Source organism: Pongo abelii, chromosome 19 (assembly GCF_028885655.2).
Source record: "Pongo abelii isolate AG06213 chromosome 19, NHGRI_mPonAbe1-v2.0_pri, whole genome shotgun sequence".
Lineage (NCBI taxonomy): Eukaryota > Metazoa > Chordata > Mammalia > Primates > Hominidae > Pongo > Pongo abelii.
The window spans coordinates 84,399,315-84,417,329 of NC_072004.2; the positions used below are offsets into that span (position 1 = coordinate 84,399,315).

At 36.9% G+C, this 18,015-nt stretch overlaps 1 protein-coding gene across 3 annotated transcripts in view; it reads right to left on the reverse strand.

Annotated features, from left to right (window-relative positions):
* Positions 1-18,015, reverse strand: part of ABCA9 (ATP binding cassette subfamily A member 9) — a 96,584-nt gene that overhangs the window by 69,155 nt on the left and 9,414 nt on the right. The window contains exons 2-5 of one of the 3 annotated variants that reach the window (XM_063718260.1): positions 11,965-12,092; positions 11,552-11,873; positions 10,834-11,117; positions 1,032-1,140 (exon numbers count right to left, since the gene is read on the reverse strand). In XM_063718260.1, the coding sequence (XP_063574330.1) occupies positions 1,032-1,127 (96 nt within the window). In that variant the 5' untranslated portion in view covers positions 1,128-1,140; positions 10,834-11,117; positions 11,552-11,873; positions 11,965-12,092. Of the gene's footprint in view, positions 1-1,031; positions 1,141-10,833; positions 12,093-18,015 lie in introns of all 3 variants that reach the window. The other 2 variants (XM_024234772.3, XM_063718258.1) reach the window with 2 other exon arrangements.

Here is an 18,015-nt window from a genome sequence, read left to right on the forward strand (position 1 = left end):
AGTTTTTGTCATTGTGACCACATTCTGGAATTGGAAATACAGCACAATGTAATTGAAACCCAGTGATAAGAACCTAGTTAATTATTTAGTTATAATTCTACACGTAAGTCCTTTTTAAAAGAGTTATATGTCGTCTTCATCATATGATCCTTTTTTAGCTATGTGTGTTGGTCTACGTCTATATCTATTTCTATCTTAATAGAAAAATAAATATAATGTTTATATAAAAAAGAGCTAAAAGTTTAAAGGTAAAACATCTATGTAGGGTGGGATCTCAACTTTTACATTTATGTAATCTTTTCCCTATGCAGGAATTGTTGTATACTTTATTCCCTGCCTATCCAAGCATTCAATACGTATTTGTTGCATGAACACACACACACGTTCATAAGATCAGATGTTAATATAACTTTTGAACTATGAGTATTCTATGGGTGATTTTATTATATTTTTCTGAGTTTACTAAATTTTTTGCACAAAGCACATCTAATAATTCTATGATCAGAAGAAAATAAGTACTATTTTAATAGAAGTAAAAGTTCACAATACTATTTTCCTGTTTATGATCATTATTTCTTTCAAACTGACATTGTCTGTGTCTATAATGACATTGTATAGAAGTGCTACAACTTGCCTTTTGATTGTTTCTTAGATTTTGGATTCCCTGCCTCTTTTTTACTTTGTTCCTGAACTTCTATACAAATGCGTTCATGAGATTCAAATGAGCTCAGAGGTTAAGAATTGTTATGTCTGCAGTACAAAGATATGGCTTTATATTTCGAGGAGTTTCTGAATATGAATTTTTTAAAATATGCCTCTAGTAAGACATAAAACAATAATACATAATGTAATTTGAAAAAATAAATTTTACTTGAACAAATAGCAAAGCCCAGAATTTGAAAAAAAATCTAGCTTGTTAATTAGACTACACGTATGTGCAATATTAAATAATGAAAATAAAGTGTTTATGTTGCCTGATAAAATACTTTTTCATCCTCTAAATATGAGAACACATAGACTCTGAACCATACCAACAAGGTCTGTCTTTTCATCCTCCATTTTTTGAGACAGTTCTTGCAGAGAAGAGCCCACGTTTGCTGACCCACGGTCATGCATCTCTTGCTCATTTTGACCTGTTTCCTTTAAAAAGACAGAAAAAAATGAAGTAAATGTGAAGATCTAAAGTAGAAAACATTGTGCAATCAAACATAAAAGAAACATTGTAACAGCTGTTTCCAGTTGCATTCCTGGAGAAGAAGAAAGCCAAAAGGCTAAAATAAAAACATATGAGGAAATGTTTACACTCAATATTGAAAGAAATAAGAATTAAAACAACTATCAGATATCATTTCTCCATCATTGGATTGAGAAAAACAAAAGAGCGAATAGTGTTGATCGTTGCTATCTCCTCAACTGTGGGTGTTGTTAAATTGTCTAATGGAGAGAAAGGAACTTTCCGCCCTGTTGTTGGAGGTACAAACTTACCCAGTCGTGTGGGTGATTCATTAGTAATTCATTACTACTTAGCAATATCCTACCATCAATCAGTTCTGCTCCTGGATATGCAGCCCAAGGAGATTCTCACATGGGATCATGAGGGGACCAGTGCAAGGATGTTCTTTATAATGTAGATTATTGTGGTATGGTGTTAATAAAACAAATTTTGATGGATACAGTTCAAAGATTACTACGTAGGATTCAGGAGCACTGGATTGGCATATGCCCATCCACATGAAGAGATCTTAAAAATATAGCTCCAGTTCAAAGGAAGAAAGAAAGAAAAAGAAAAGATTGAGCATTAGGTCAAAATATCATTGATATCAATTCACATTACACATGATACACATTTTCCAAAAATATTCAGGAGCTAAAGGATCACCATCCCTAATACAATAAAAAGTTATCTTTGGAAGAGGGAAATAAGAATGGAGGTTGGCTGAAAAGTGGGAATTGGAAATTAAAGAAAATAAGTAACCAAAACAAGATAGGAGCTTTGTTTGAATCAATTATTTTGTGTGCCACGAACTTAAGAGATTGATTAACTTTTACCCAGGACATCATGTCCAGCTACCAAGAAAAAATTACAGGCTGCATAAGGTGGCTCATGCCTGTAATCCCAGAACTTTGGGAGGCTGAGGCAGGAGGATTGCTTGAAGCCAGGAGTTAGAGACTGGCCTGGGCAACAAAGTGAGACCCTATCTCTATTTTTAAAAATCAAAAAATTAGCTGGACATGGTCCCTGTAGTCCCAGCTACCAGCTACTTGGGAGGTTGAGGCAGAAGATTGCTTGAGCCCAACAAGATTGAGGCTGCAATGAACTATGAGCATGCTACTGTACTACAGCCTGGGTGACAGAGAGAGACTTTGTCTCAAAAACAAATAGAAAAAATTATAACACATACTAGAAGGTAAAAAAAAAAAAAAAAAAAAAAAACAGTATAAGGAGAGAGAGTATCAGAATCAGACTCAGATGTGGCAGAAATGTTGCAATTATTAGACTAGGAATTTGAAACAACTATGATTAAAATACTAAGGGCTTCAATGGATAAAGTAGACAATATGTAACGTGGGAGAAAAAAAAGTCCACACCTGTTTCTCTGTATAAAACACTTCTGATAACAAATGCGTGGGTTTTCCCCACCAAGAAATTCTCCAGTTCTCTGTGGACACCAACTGGGTGACTTAAAATTCAATTCACTTCAATTCCGACACTGTCTACTTGGAGTTACAGCAGATCCCACAGATTAAGGACTCAGTCCCAAAAGACTGCCCCCCACTTCAGATGCCAGTCACAAGCCTGGGTCTTTTGTACTTCTGACTGACTGGCTATATATTAGGGGTTCCCAAAACCCACTCCTTGGGTTTGATAATTTGCTAGAGTAGCTCACAGAACTCAGAAAAACAGTCTAATTGCAATTACAGTTTATTACAAAGGATAAAACTCAGGAACAGCCAAATAGAAAATATGCATATGGCAGAGTATGCAGGACAGGACACCGAGCTTCCATTAACTCTCTGGGTGCACCACCTTCCCAGCGCCTTGAGATGTTCACCAAACCAGAAGTTCCCCAAACTCCTTCAGTTAGGGCTTTTATGGAGACTTCTTTACATGGGCATGATTAATAAAATCATTGGCCATTGGAGATTAACTCGAACTCAATCTCCTCTCCTCTCCCTGGACACCTGGGGATGGGGCTGAAACTTTCTAATCACATGGGTGATTCCCTGGCAACCAGTCCTATCCTGAAGCAATCTAGGGGATTTCAGCCATCAGATATCTCATTAACACGAAGATACTCATTTCACTTCAGAGATTCCTGGTCTTAGAAGCTCTGTGTCAGGAACAGGGACCAAATATTACAACCAACGCTATTCCCATCACCCCTATGACTCAGGAAATTACAAGGGTTTTAGAAGCTTTGTGCCAAAACTATGGGGCAGAGACAAAATGTATATTTCTTATAATGTTGCATCATGCAGGAACAGATGGGCAAGGTAAGAAAGGAGATAAAACTTCTAAGAGAGAACCAAAAATAAATGCCTAATATTTAAAAAATACTGTCAGAAATGAAGAATGCCTTTGATCTTTGATAAGCTTATTAGTAGACTACACACAGCTGAGAAAAGAATCCAAAACTGAAAAGAAAGCAAAAAAAGACCAAAAAAAAAAAAAAAAAAAAAAAAACCAGAGCAGAATATTTAAGAACTGTGGGACAATGGAAAATGTGTAACATATGCCTAATGGGAATACCAAAAAGAAAGAAAGAAAGGAACAGAAGAAATATTATAAACAGTAATGACAGAATTTCCCCAGATAATGGCTAGACACCCAACCATAGATTCAGGAAGGTCAGAGAACACCAAGCAGAATATTTGCTCAAACAACTACACCAAGGAATATCATTTTCAAACTACAGAAAATCAAAGATAAAGAAAAAAATCTTAAAGAAGCCAGAGGAAGAAAACATCTTTTCTATAGAGGAGCAAAAATTAAAATTTTATCTAACTTTTCTTCAGAAATTATGGAAACAGGAAGAGAATAAAGTATTTAATGTGCTGAGAGAAAAAACCCACCAACTTAGCATTCGACCCTTAGTAGAATGTACTCTGTGATATTAACCTCAAAAGGTGAAAGAGAAGTACTTTCTCAGACAAACAAAAAATGAGGGAATTTGTTGCCAGTAGACCTGCCTTGCAAAAATATGAAAAGATGTTATTTCAAAATAAGTAAAATGATATGTCACAAATTTATATATAAGGCTGGGCACAGTGGCTCATGCCTGCAATTACAGCACTTTGGGAGGCTAAGGTAAGAGAATGGCTTGAGCCCAGAAGTTCAAGACCAGCCTGGGCAACATAGGGAGACCCTGTCTCTACAAAAACAAAATTATTTAAATTAGTGAGGCATGATGGCATATGCCTGAGGCCCCAGCTACTAAGAAGGCTGAGGTAGAAAGGATCACTTGGGCCTGAGAGGTCGAGGCTGCAGTGAGCTGTGATGGCGACCCTGCACTTCAGCCTGGGCAAAGAGTGAGACCCTCTCAAAAAAAAAAAAATAATAATTCAGATTTATATAAAGAAAAAGCATCAGAGAAAGAAAGAATAAGTGAAGGCACAATAAAAACTTTTTCTTATTTTTAATTGATTTGAAATATAATAGAAAATAATAGCAATGTATTCAATTGGGTATACTTACGTTTATATATGTATATAATGCCATATATACAATATATGTATTACATTCATATATAATGTTCCTGTATGCTTATCTGTAAGTGAAATGAATGACAGTAATGATATGAGGGACAGGATGGAGGAGGAATTGGGGTTATTTTGTTATTATAACATACGCTACCAATGAAGTGGTATAGTGTTATTCGAAAGTTGACTTGGATTAATTGTAAATATATATTGCAACCTCTAAGGATTTAATTTGCTTTTCTTTTGGAAAATTCATGAAAGAAAGTAAAAACAAAAAACAAAAAAAAAATGAGTCTAAATGAATGATAATCTAAGAAAGAAGGAAAAATGAAATTATATTAAATGCTCAATTAAAACCACAAAAGGCAGAAAAAATGTAGACAAAAAATAGAATTGAAGACTAGAACAAGGGCAATAAATAGAAAATGGTAATAAATTTGGTAGATACTAACCCAATATGTCAATAATCACTTTGATCATCAATGGTCTAAATGCACCAATTAAAAGACAGAGATTGTCAGAGTAGATGACAAAAAAGATGTAATTACATGTTGTCTACACAAAACCAACTTTAAATATAAAGACACATATAGATTAAAAGTAGAGGGGTAAATATAGATGGACCATGCTAACAATAATCAGAAGAAAGCTGGAATAACTATATTAATTTCAGATGGAGTAGACTTCTAAAACAGAACAGACTTTTCATTCTAAAGAAGGAAAATTATCAGGGATAAAGAGAGAAGTTACATAAAGTTAAAGGGGTCAATTTTCCAAGAAGTCATAGCAATCTTTAACACGTGTGGGCTAACAACTGTGTCAAAATACTGAGAGAACTGCAAAGAGAAACAGATGAATCCACTCTTATAGTTGGAGACTTCATCACCTCTCTTGGCAGAAATGGACAGATCCAGCAGGCAGAAAATAAATAAAATCAGAGTTGAACTCAACAATATAATCAACCGATTGGGTAAAATGAACACTTCTACACACTATTTCACCCAACAACAGCAGAAAATACATTCTTCTTATGCTCACATGGAATGTTCACCAAGATAGACCAATTTTGGGCCATAAAACACACCTTAGAAAATTTAAAGGAATAGAAATCATACAACGCATGCTCTCAGGCCACGGTAAAATTACACTAGAAATCAGTAATAGAAAGATAACTGGAAAATGCCCCAAATACATGGAGGTTAAACACACTTCTAAATAACATAAAAGTCAAAGAAAAAAATCTAATGACAAATTAAAACCTATTTTGAACTAAACAAAAATGAAAACACAGCTTATCAAAATTTGTGGCATACAGGAAAAGCTTTGCTTAGAGAGAAATTTACAGCATCCAATGCATATATTAGTAAAGAAGAAAGATCTAAAGTAAACAATCTAAGCTTACACCTTAGGAAATTAGAAAAAGAAAAGCAAATTAAATCCAAAGAAAGCAAAATAAAAGAAATGTAAAAATTATGATAGAAATCAATGAAACTGAAAACAGGAAATCAATAGAGAAAAATCAGTAAAACCAAAAGCTGGTTCTCTGAGATCAATAAAATCAATAGGCGTCTACCAAGACTAACTAAGAAAAAAGAGGGAGAGAACACAAGTTGCTAATGTTAGAAATGAAAGAGGGGGCATCACTACAGATCTCATAGACATTAAGAGGACAATCAAAGAATATTATGAACAACCCTATGCTTACAGATTTGATAGCCTAGATGAAACGAATCAGTTCCTTCAAAGAGACAATCTGTCAAAACCCACACCAGAATAAACAAACAATCTGAATTAGCCTATATCTGTCAAAGAAACTGGTTTAATAATCAATAATCTTCAAAACAGAAAGCATCACTGGTGGTTCCCCAGTGAATGGGTTCACTGGGAAATTCTATCAGACTGTTAAGGAAGAAATGTTTCAACACTGTCAATCTCTTTCAGATGCTAGAAGCAAAAAAAGGAATAAAATTCTGAATCTTTGTTCTGTGTCTTTCAACTCCTCGTCCTTCATCCCCTGGGATATTTACAAAAGCCTACTTCATAAGGTGAAGCCTAATTAGATAGGATATACTGTGTAAGAGATAATGAGCAGCAGGAACTAGAGTAAAGTGATGGTGGTAATAACTATTTTGGAATAGTTAAATATGTGGTGATGAAGAGGCATAGAAATAAAAGCCAGATCAATGTCACTTGGTCAATGGAGATTTTCCTATGAAACATCCCAAGAGGTAGGAAGACTTGGAACTCATAGTTTTAATTAGTGTTCAGTGGTGTGAAAATGCATTCTGGGGAGACGGTATGGGCATAAAAATGTAATTATTGTAGAATGGACTGTTGAGTCAAGGAATAGGTTTGGTGTTATTATAGACAAACTTTATTCTTGCAAAGTAGATGGCCCGCTTTTACTGTTGATAGAAAAGAGCACCCAAACTAATCTTCACATCTATGATGGCTATAACCTCCCTATACATATGTGGATAGGCGGGAGGTGGAGTTAGGGAGAATGAATCAGCCAAATAGAGATAAACAAACCACATAAAATTGTCCTTGAAGGTACTTAAACAGATACCTCATTCTACTATTGTATTATTGAAATCAATATAGGGATAATCATTTGTAGGCACCAATGTTGCTCTGCTATTTTCAATGAGAGACAATCACCCATGCCTGCCTGCTTATGGGCTCAGCCTTGGCCTTGAGGGTAACCCACATAAGGGCCTAGGCTTACAAGAACAAAAGAGAGAGTGGCCTTCAGGCTTGCACACAGATCCACCAGTTAGCCAGACTTTCACTTTCTAAAACATGGGACAAGGCTTTAGGAAGTCTTTATAGAATTGTTTGCAGAGAACAAACAGAATTCAGGACATGTCTGTCCAAAAGCCATTAACTGACCTACTACAACATAGTGAAGGTAACTTATTTCAGATATGACAATTTCAGTTTGGTAGTGCGGGTATAATGTGATTATTTATACTCTTTCATGTTAGCACAGCTCAAAAACTATAGTCACCCATTTGTATTTGTGGGTTCTGCACTTGTGGATTTGACCAATTGGCGGTAGATAATGCTTGGAAAAAAAGGATGGCTGGGTTTGTACTGAACATGTAGAAGCTTTTTTTTTTCTTGTCATTATTCCTGAAACAATAAAGTATAACAATTATTTACATAGAATTTACATTGCATTAGGTATTGTAAGTAAGCTAGAGATGATTTAAAGTACACGGGATAATATACGTAGGTTAAAAGCAAATATGACACCATTTTACATAATGGTGTCGTATATAAGGCAGAATAACAAAAATGGTCTGACAGTTGTAGAGCTTTAATGACCATGAACTATTTTAACTGATAAAGAAAATGTAAGACCTAATCTTAGCTAACAAACCCAACACTCCAGGATGCAAAACTCACCCAGGAAATGATTCAAAGGTAGTAGTTTAAGCCTTGGTACAGTGGAGCACAAGGCCAGTTGATTAATAAGGCCTGTGTTTTCACGTCAATGGTATCCTCTTTTGGTGCCATATTGAACAGGAGTGGCAATCATAAGGTTGCTATTGCCCCTTCAATGGTTTTACTGATGAGGCTGCTCCTGGATCCAAATTCATGGCAGGAGCAAAGCCATGAATATGCTGACCCCTTCTGGTATTCAAGAGACAGCTCAAGTGGGAAGATGATTTATTCAAGTCAGCCTCAAGGGGGTAGTACCAGAGATAGAGCCTATCCATGGTCTATTGCAGGGAATATTGTGCTGCTACTGAAGTCTGAAAGGCAAGGTGTATTAGTCTGTTCTCACACAGCTAATAAAGATATACCTGAGGCCGGGCACGGTGGCTCACGCCTGTAATCCCAGCACTTTGGGAGGCTGAGGCAGGTGAATCACAAGGTCAGGAGTTTGGGACCAGCCTGGCCAACATGGTGAAACCCCATCTCTACTAAAAATACAAAAAAATAGCTAGGTGTGGTGGTGGGTGCCCGTAATCCCAGCTACTTGGGAGGCTGAGGCAGGAGAACCGCTTGAACCCGGGAGGCAGAGATTGCAGTGAGCTGAGATTGTACCACTGCACTCCAGCCTAGGCGACGGTGTGAGACTCTGTCTCAAAAAAAAAAAAAAAAAAAAAAGACATACCTGAGACTGAGTAATTCATAAAGGAAAGAGGTTTAATTGACTCACAGTTCTACATGACTGGGGAGGCCACACAATCATGGCTGAAGGCAAATAAGGAGCAAAGTCACGTCTTATATGGTGCCAGGCAAGAGAGCTTGGGTAGGGGAACTTCCCTTTATAAAACCATCAGATCTTGTGAGACTTGAATACTATCATGAGAACAGCCCAGGAAAGACCTGCCCCAATAATTCCATTACCTCCCCCTGGGTCCCTCCCATGACAGATAGGGATTATGGGGGCTATAATTCAAGATGAGATTGGAGTGGGGACAGAGCCAAACCATATCACAAGGCATAGTTGAAGAGAAATGTGATAGGCAGAATAATGGTCCCATTCTAATCCTGGAATTTGTGAATATGTTACAGTACATGACAAAGGGGAATTAAGGCAGTAGATGGAATTAAGGTTGCTAATCAGCTGACTTTGAAATAGGGAGATCATCCTGGATTATCTGGGTAGACCCAGTGTAATCACAAGGGTCCTAAAAAGTAAAACAGGGAGGCAGACGAGGAGATCAGAGTGAGGCAGTAGAAGAAGGGTTCGATCTGCTGCTACTGGCTTTGAAGATGGAGGAGGAAGATCATGAACCAAAGAATGCAAGAAACCTCTAGAAGCTACACAGGGTAAGCAAACAGATTCTCCCCTACAGCCTCCAGAAAGAGACACAGCCTGGCCAATCCCTTGATGTTAGCCCAGTGAGACCCGCATCACACTTCTAACCTCCAGAGCTGTAAGATGATAACTCTGTTTTGTTCTAAACCATTAAGTTTGTGGTCATTTTTATTTTTTTACAGCAGCAATAGAAAGTTAACATGGGGGCAGGGTTGGGGGAAGGAGTCCAAGAGCCTGAGGCCTGAGAACAAGACGGGAAGACATTGCTGGACATTTCTTTTATGATGCGTCTCATCAGCATAACAAAGGAGAGCATGGACTTATGTTTAAAAACTGTCCAAAAGTGACCAAAGAAATTCACCAGTGATGCGGATGAGCTCCTGATAATCATGCCATCAGAGCAGGCTGTGATAGCCTGGAAATCCTGCCTGAAACCAAACTGCAACATTTCCAATTAAGAAATCAAGCTGTGATAAACCTCAGTATCTGAAAGGGTTAAATATTGTGCCCACGTGACTACTGTTCTTTCTTTCTGTGAATTAATGTGTGTGCCAGAAAATATTTATAAATAAAAAACAATTACATAATCTCACTGTCATGAATGTGGTTATTTATCTCTGAGCGTTAAGACTGATTTTTCCCCCCATTGAACATCTTAGTGTAAATATCAGAGAAAAAATATATGACCCACCGTAATAATATAAAACATCTAATTAGCTTAAATTGTTCTGAATAGGAAATTGTATAATTTAGAAATAATAAATTGGTTATAAAAAGCCAATCATTTCCCAGTCAGATAAAATTCCTGTTATTCACAGAACAAATTTTTCTAATTTGTTGCACCGGGCAACAAATTAGATCAAAATTTTTAAATAGTTACTATAATAAACAAGATCAATAAAAATCTTTCCTTAAGTTTTCTTGATGAAAATATCCTCAAGCCATTTAAAAACAATTCAAAACTCAGAAAATTGTGCATCCTGCAATGCTTACAATTCCTCTGGCAGTAAAATCAAAAACAAATAAAGAAGAGTAAGTAATTCAAATAACTTTGGAAATAGTTCATACTTGTAAAGAAGCAACATAACGTGACATTTCTTTTGATTTATTCAATAGCCTATTAGGTAATGTATGCTATTTGTCCAAAAATGTTTTAGTTATGGGGTAAAAATTCAAATTCTTAGTTCTTCATTTGGTTATTTAGTCATATAAAATAGATGATTTAAAAAGTCAAAATGACTCGTTAATAACTTACTGCTTTTAATGGTTTCTACCTAAATGTCTGGCATTCCTATTTACAGTCTTATGTTATATTTCTATATGCAAAATAACCACAATTTTAGAGGTTAACTTACTCTCAGGAAAGCTGGAGGAAAAATCTAGAAACACAGTTCATCCATGGGTCTCTGCAGTTCTGGAGAAGAATTCACATTCCTTTTGGGTCACTACAACATCATGCTTTTAATTTCACATTCATTGTGAATAGTTCTGTTTTATACTGATTTCCAAGGAGAATTTGGTCTCAGTTCAGCTAGCCTGCCAAAATATCTTCTGCTCACGTGGTGATTTCTTTGCTGTTTTCCATTTCTTTGTTTCCTGCTAGTTCCTCAGCAGGGAGTTTGTAGTTGCAGATGGTTGGCTGGACATATCAAAACATTAGGAACTATCAAACCAAGGAGAATCTATCCTTTCTCAATCAGTCTTTTCATACAAGGCCCTAATGGGAGAGTTGAACCCAACACAATGATTTAAACAAAGATAAGTAAGAAGCCAATCCAGAGAAGAGTAGAGCAGAACAAAGTGGAAAATACATAAATATATATGTTATATATTTTTTTTAAGTGACAAGTAAATACATACAAATTGGGTTAGAAACTATTTCAAAACCTTCAACAGATTCTTAAAACCTGAATCCAGAAATACGGCAATAAGCAATGTAATTTTTTTCAGGGTAACAAAGGAAACTCTGAGTTTCCATCTGCATCTCAGTTTCATTGTGTGCATACTAATTGTAGCATCTTTCATGGTACTGAAGCGAGGAGAATCTTTAGAGAAATCTCACATAACAATTACCTGTGCTCCCAAAGCCTCCAGGCTTGTCATTTCTGCAACAGTTCCCATGAAACAAATTACTTTCTCCACCAGTAACTACTGAATTTTAGTATGTCCTGCTTCCCAGTATTGTTAGAGAAACATTTTTAACTGGTAATAGATGCCATTCTGTCTATTTTTGAGCATCTTGTGTAAGTAGAAGAAAAGACTGTTCCAAAATTCTTATAATTCATGGAGTTTATCTTTGGTTGAAGAAGAGTGGGGAAAGGACCACTCTTATTCTGCTTACAGCCAGTAAGTCTGTTAAATTCTTCGGTACTGTAATTTCTTCCTGAACATACAGCTGAAAGGGAAACAATAAATGCATGCAATTCTTAAATCAGCCTCTTATCTGTGTCTCCTGGACCATGATAATCAAATGAAATCTTCCTTACCCATTTCCCATTCTCTCAATATTGATTCAATTATATTTATCCTTTTTCCAATTATATGCCATCCAGAAGTTGCTCAGCAAGCAGTCTGTGGAAGTAGGCTGAACTCCTGAATCCATGAGACTGTCAAACTTAAAAAAAAAAAAAAAAGACTTCTGATTGTTTCCACATGTCTACAGAAAAGGTTATAGGTTCGTTGGTTGTATTTTCTGCAGAAAATACAAAATTATCACATTCAATAAATTTAATAACATCGCCAACATTTTGTGCACAGAGAATATAATTTAGGAATTTTTTTTTTTCGGTAACTTGTTTCCTAGAAGAACTTTGTACCTAGGTTAGAGCTTATGAGTTCTGGCCCTAGTCGACTTTGACTTTTGGTTCTAAATTCTGATTTCAATATGTTTCCTTCAATGTACCACACTGTAATCTCTGTGGCACTATAACAGAGCAAGCTCCCTCTCATTGATCTTCTTTTTAATATTTTCTAGATTAAACAATATTTAATATTTATTTCCTTTTTTTTTTTTTTTTTGAGACGGAGTTTCCCTCTGTCGCCCGGGCTGGAGTGCAGTAGCACAATCTCGGCTCAATGGAATCTCTGCTCTAGCGATTCTCCTGCCTCAGCCTCCACAGTAGCTGGGACTACAGGCGCCTGCCACCACGGCCAGCTAATTTTTGTGTATTTTTAGTAGAGAAGGGGTTTCACCATTTTGGTCAAGCTGGTCTGGAACTCCTGACCTCAAATGATGCACCCACCTCGGCCCCACAAAGTGCTGGGATTACAGGTGGGAGCCACTGCACCCGACATATTTACTCTTCTAAAGAAGTTTTTGAATCAGTTTACCAATTCAAAAACAATCCCATGGGAGTTCAAAAACGAAATGGCACTGATTTTATACCATAATGTACACTTTTTTAGCAACTACATATAGCATTTATTGTGTCTAAGACATACTTAAATATTAAAACATTTAATCCACATAATAATCCCATGAGGGAGGCATTATTCTAATCACCCCATTTTACGGACCAGAAAGGTGAGGCCCAGGGAGTTACGTAACTTGCCCAGATTCACACAGATGGTGAGTAGTGGAAACTGAGTTAAAACTCAGACCATCTGTAGAGTCTATGAGCTCAAATTTTAAATGCTATGCTGTCTCATTTGCATATGTCTCTATTTATTCCATTATTCTTACTTTACGTGCACATATTTTACAATTTTCCTTGCCTTTTGCTTCATTTATTTTGCGGCAGTATTCTCCAGTGCCAGAAACCTTATAAATTTCATGTGATGTGTTTTGCACCAGACTACAACATTCTTCTTGGAATCTTTCCTGGCTATTTGCAAGGAGGACTTGTCACCCCAAGACCTGTATGCAGCCCTTCTCAACACTGTGCAAAAACACAAAAACCTGATCTGTAAAGAGAGAAGGATGAAGTGGTTCAGCTGCCTGATAAAGAAAGACTGAGAATATCTGCTTGTTTCCCAGGGGCTTTTCTCTTCTTGCTTTTCATTCTTTCTCAGATCTGGCTGCACTGCCTGCATGTGAGTTTTGTCAGATATCCTCCAGACATTTCTCTTTGTTTTTTGTTTTGTTTTGTGTTTTGTGTGTGTGAGTGTGACGTGATCTCTGCTCACTGCAAGCTCCGCCTCCCGGGTTCATGCCATTCTCCTGCCTCAGCCTCCCAAGTAGCTGGGACTACAGGCACCCGCCACGACGCCCAAGCTAATTTTTTGTATTTTTAGTAGAGACAGGGTTTCACCATGTTAGCCAGGATGGTCTCGATCTCCTGACAGCGTGATACGCCCGCCTCGGCCTCCCAAAGTGTTGGGATTACAGGCGTGAGCCACCGCACCTGGCCCTCTTTGTTTCTTAAAAATGTAATAAATTCTACTTGATCTTGTTTTGTGCTTTTTTTGCCTTGAAATATCCGTTGTGTGATATATTCCTGCCCTCCACTTTTATTTGCAATTTGCATTTCTCAGATATATTTTGACAAACTTTTATTACATGCCTAAAGGATGACTATTGAAGTAGTATAATTGCATTTCTCTTTTTACCTTATCTGCAAATCTTCTACTATCCATGGGCAGAGCAGGGAAGGGGATGTAAGTCCTTAGGTTACCCAATCCTTTTCTTCCAGTCATCTTATTTTATGGTCTCTTTAAATTACGCTTTCCTGTTATTTCCCATTTATCCATTTTTATAGTGATTGTGTTTCCTCTGTTCCTTTTTTCAGGTTCCCCTTTTCGTTTTTCCCCAACTATCATCTATAAAGTTCTGGATCAGTATTTTGTTCTACTAGTGATTACCCTCAAATGTTAACAAACGTATCAGGATCTACATTACTCTGGCAATATAAAAAATCAGCCTATGTCTCTATACATCTTTCTCCCCTATCCTCCTGCTCCTTATAGGATACACCCGTTAACATATTTGAACTTAAAACGTTAGCTCTACTCCTTACTAATTGCAATGCAAGGCAAGTAACTTACCTTGGAGCCCCAATGATTTACCCAGGAAGCTTTAGTTTTCTCATCTGTGAGATCCAGAGGACACAATAGTATCTAACAAGGGTTGTTTTAGAATTTAGAAATTTAGGTTTGGGGTGGAGGAGAGATGGTAGGGATTAAAGGAAATAACATATGTAAAGTATTGAGTGCAGTAGTTTGCAATGAGGGATGACTCACCAAATGCTAGAGACTATACTCTCCACGGCTGGGTCAAAACTAGACATTATAGGTGTTTGTAAATTTTACCAGTCTGATTAATAAAAAATAGTACCACCTTGATAACTTATATTTCTTAGTGGTGTCAAGCATATTTTAATATACTTTTTGGCCATTTGTAAATTTTTTTTACTATAACAAATCTGTTCATTTTCTCCGTCTGTATTTTTGTTACTCTGTCATTCCATTATTGTTTTCTGTTTTTGTTTATGGCTCTGAGAATGTCTTATATTTCTCACTTTAAAAATAGCATGTTATTGCTTTCTCATCCAGATATGATGATAAAGTGCTTTTGATACCCGTAAGTTTGAGGGTTTTTTTTTTTGTTTTTCTTGCGAAGACATCTTAGGGTTTTCTCTTTAACCACAAGTGGAGGGAATTTCACAACAGTGTGCTCAGGTATAGATTTTTGGGTTTTGTCCTACATGGCACTTTGTGTTCACTTGCACTCAAAGAACTTGTGTCTCCTTTTTAAGTTCTGGGAAAATTTTAGCTAATACCTTCATGAAATATTGCTTTCGTTCTAGTCTGTCTATTCTTTTCTCTTGAAAGTTTATTAGATATTGAGCAATGTTGTCCTTGTCTCTATCCTTTGCTTATCTACCATCTTGAAATGGGACAGCAATCCATTTCCACATCACATATAAACAATCTTTCTGACATACAATTTTTATGATATCATTCCCACTACTGCCTTGACTGTGTCCTGATCTCTTTGCAAATGTGCAAGAATTTTTTTTTTTTTAATTATCTGGTCCTTTCTTCTCTTTCCACTCTTCCCTTGCCTTGTCTCCTTCCTCCAACTCAAGCCAGATACTTCTACATGATTTTCTTTTTTAATAAGTACATCATGTTCTCATTTACCTCTCTTTGCTCTCCTGTAACCAACTCCGGTTCACAAGTGGACTTCTCTGGTGACTACATCTATCTGCTCAGCTCCTACTTTTCCTTCAGGTTTCAGCTCTCATCTCTCCTCCCACAAGGTGCCTTCCTTGCTGATACAGTTTGGCTGTGTCCCCCCGGCAAATCTCGTCTTAAATTATAGTTCCCATAATCCCCATGTGTCGTGGGAGGGACCTCGTGGGAGGTAATTGAATCATGAGGGCAGTTACCCTCAGGCTGTTCTTGTGATAGAGAGTGAGTTCTCATAAGATCTGATGGTTTTATAAGGGGCTTTTCCCCCTTTTGCTCGGCACTTCTCTTTCCTGCCACCCTGTGAAGAAGGACGTGTTTGCCTCCCCTTCTGCCATGATTGTAGGTTTCCTGAGGCCTCCCCAGCCATCATGAACTGTGAATCAATTAAACCTCTTTTCCTTATAAATTACCCAGTCTCAAATATGTCTTTATTAGCAACGTGAGAACGGATACCCCTGCCCTCATTGCATATGGGTTCCATGCCCCTTCCAGGGGATAGCACGCTGTGGTTACTGCTATTGTAGTATGTACCTCACTGTCTTTTAGGCTAAATATATTCATTTCTCCCACACCATAGACTGTAAACAACTGAAGGGTACAAAATCATCACCGTTGTGTACCTCACAGAGCCTGGAACATGAAGGTTGCTCAATACATATGTTTTAAGTTTTAAATGTATAATGTTGAATGTGAGGTAGGAAAACAAAAGAAAAAAGTATCTTTTTTTTTCAAGAAGCTTAGTTATAAAAGAAAGGTTGTAGGTTGGGTGGTAGTTTAAGTGAGTTGTTTTTGTCAAGAAAAGGTTGTTATTTTGTTTTTTAAAGACAACATTTAAAAAGGGAAAGTGAAGAGGAGAACGCTGAACACGCAGGAGAAACAGGAGAAACGCAGTAACAGGTGGAGTGCTGCTTTTTTGGAGGGGCTGGGTAAGACGGTATTGGATCAGATGGGACAGGTTTTTGTTTTTTTCTCTGTCACAAGAAAAAAAGGAAGTGCCAGTGAAAGCTGAGAGGATTAAAAAATATGACAACACGAAGTAAAGATTTCCGTCCTCAGGGTTAAGTTATTTTTCTGTGAAGTAGGAAGCAAATTCTAAGAACAAACCAACAGATGTGCTGGGCACTTGAGGATACTGTGAGGAGTCTTGAAGTAGGTATCAAGGAGAGTGGAAGATTGCCTTAGACAGGTCAGGAACTCATAAGTCCTGCTGCCTTAAGAAATTTTGTAAGGTTTATCTCTGAACTGATGGCTCAAAACAACATATTTTTAGAAGTTATTTATCATTAATTAAAATCATTGATGGATCAGGAAAGGCATCAATAGCTATTGAAACTGATAAATAGTGAGTGACTTAAAGACTTGACAGAAAAATGCTTTAAATGTGCAAGAGAAAAGCCGTATTTATTGAATAAACTGAGTTACTCATACCTAAGACACCAGCACCAATACAAAAATAGCAATAAAAAAAGAATTGACACATTTAATGCTAAATTTTGTAATATTTTTGCTATTTTTGTATGAATGGAAATTTTCTTAATATATAATTAAATATGATTTAATATTTTTTAAATTTATATTCTTCAACTTTGAATTTATAAAAGAAAGTCATTGTGCCCTGTAATCCCAATACTTTGCGAGGCCAGGGTGGGAGGATCTTTCGAGTCCAGAAGTTCAGACCAGCCTGGGCAACATGGCAAAACCCTGTCTCTACAAAAAATACAAAAAAATCAGCCAGGTGTGGTAGTGCATGCCTGCAGTTCCAGCTACTCTGGAGGCTGAGGTGGGAACATCACTTGAGCCCTTGAGCCTGGGAGGTGGATGTTGCAGGGAGCTGAGATGGCGCCACAGCCTTCCAGCCTGGGCAACAGAGTAAGCAGAGTGAGACCTTGAAAAAAAAAAAAAAAAAAAAAAAGAAAGAAAGAGAGAGAGAGAGACAGAGAGAAAAGAAAGAGAGAGAAAGAAAAAGAAAGAAAGAAAGAATGAAAGAAAGAAAGAAAGAAAGAAAAGAAATTGGGTTATACAGGTTTCTTTTTTATTCTTACCCTATATAAGACTAACTAGTAAGCCTGGGCTCCTCAAACATCACCAACAATTACAATTACATTACAAGTTATAGTCAGAGTTCAGAAGCCTCACAGAGCTCATTGGGTTTGAAAGAACTAAACATTGCTGCCATTGCATTTCTTGTCAGCTTCTGTTGGGGGCAGTACATAAAAACAAAGAGTTTATTTTGTTATAGTAGATGCTCATCTCTGTGCAGGAAACCTAAACAGAAACACTGGGAAATCTTAGTTCCTTATCTTATAGACCAGGAAATCTAGGCCCCACTCCACAACAGGGGGCACTAATTCTTTCTGTATTCATTTTAAGATGTTTGATTAAATTAATATATGTTAGATTTTGCC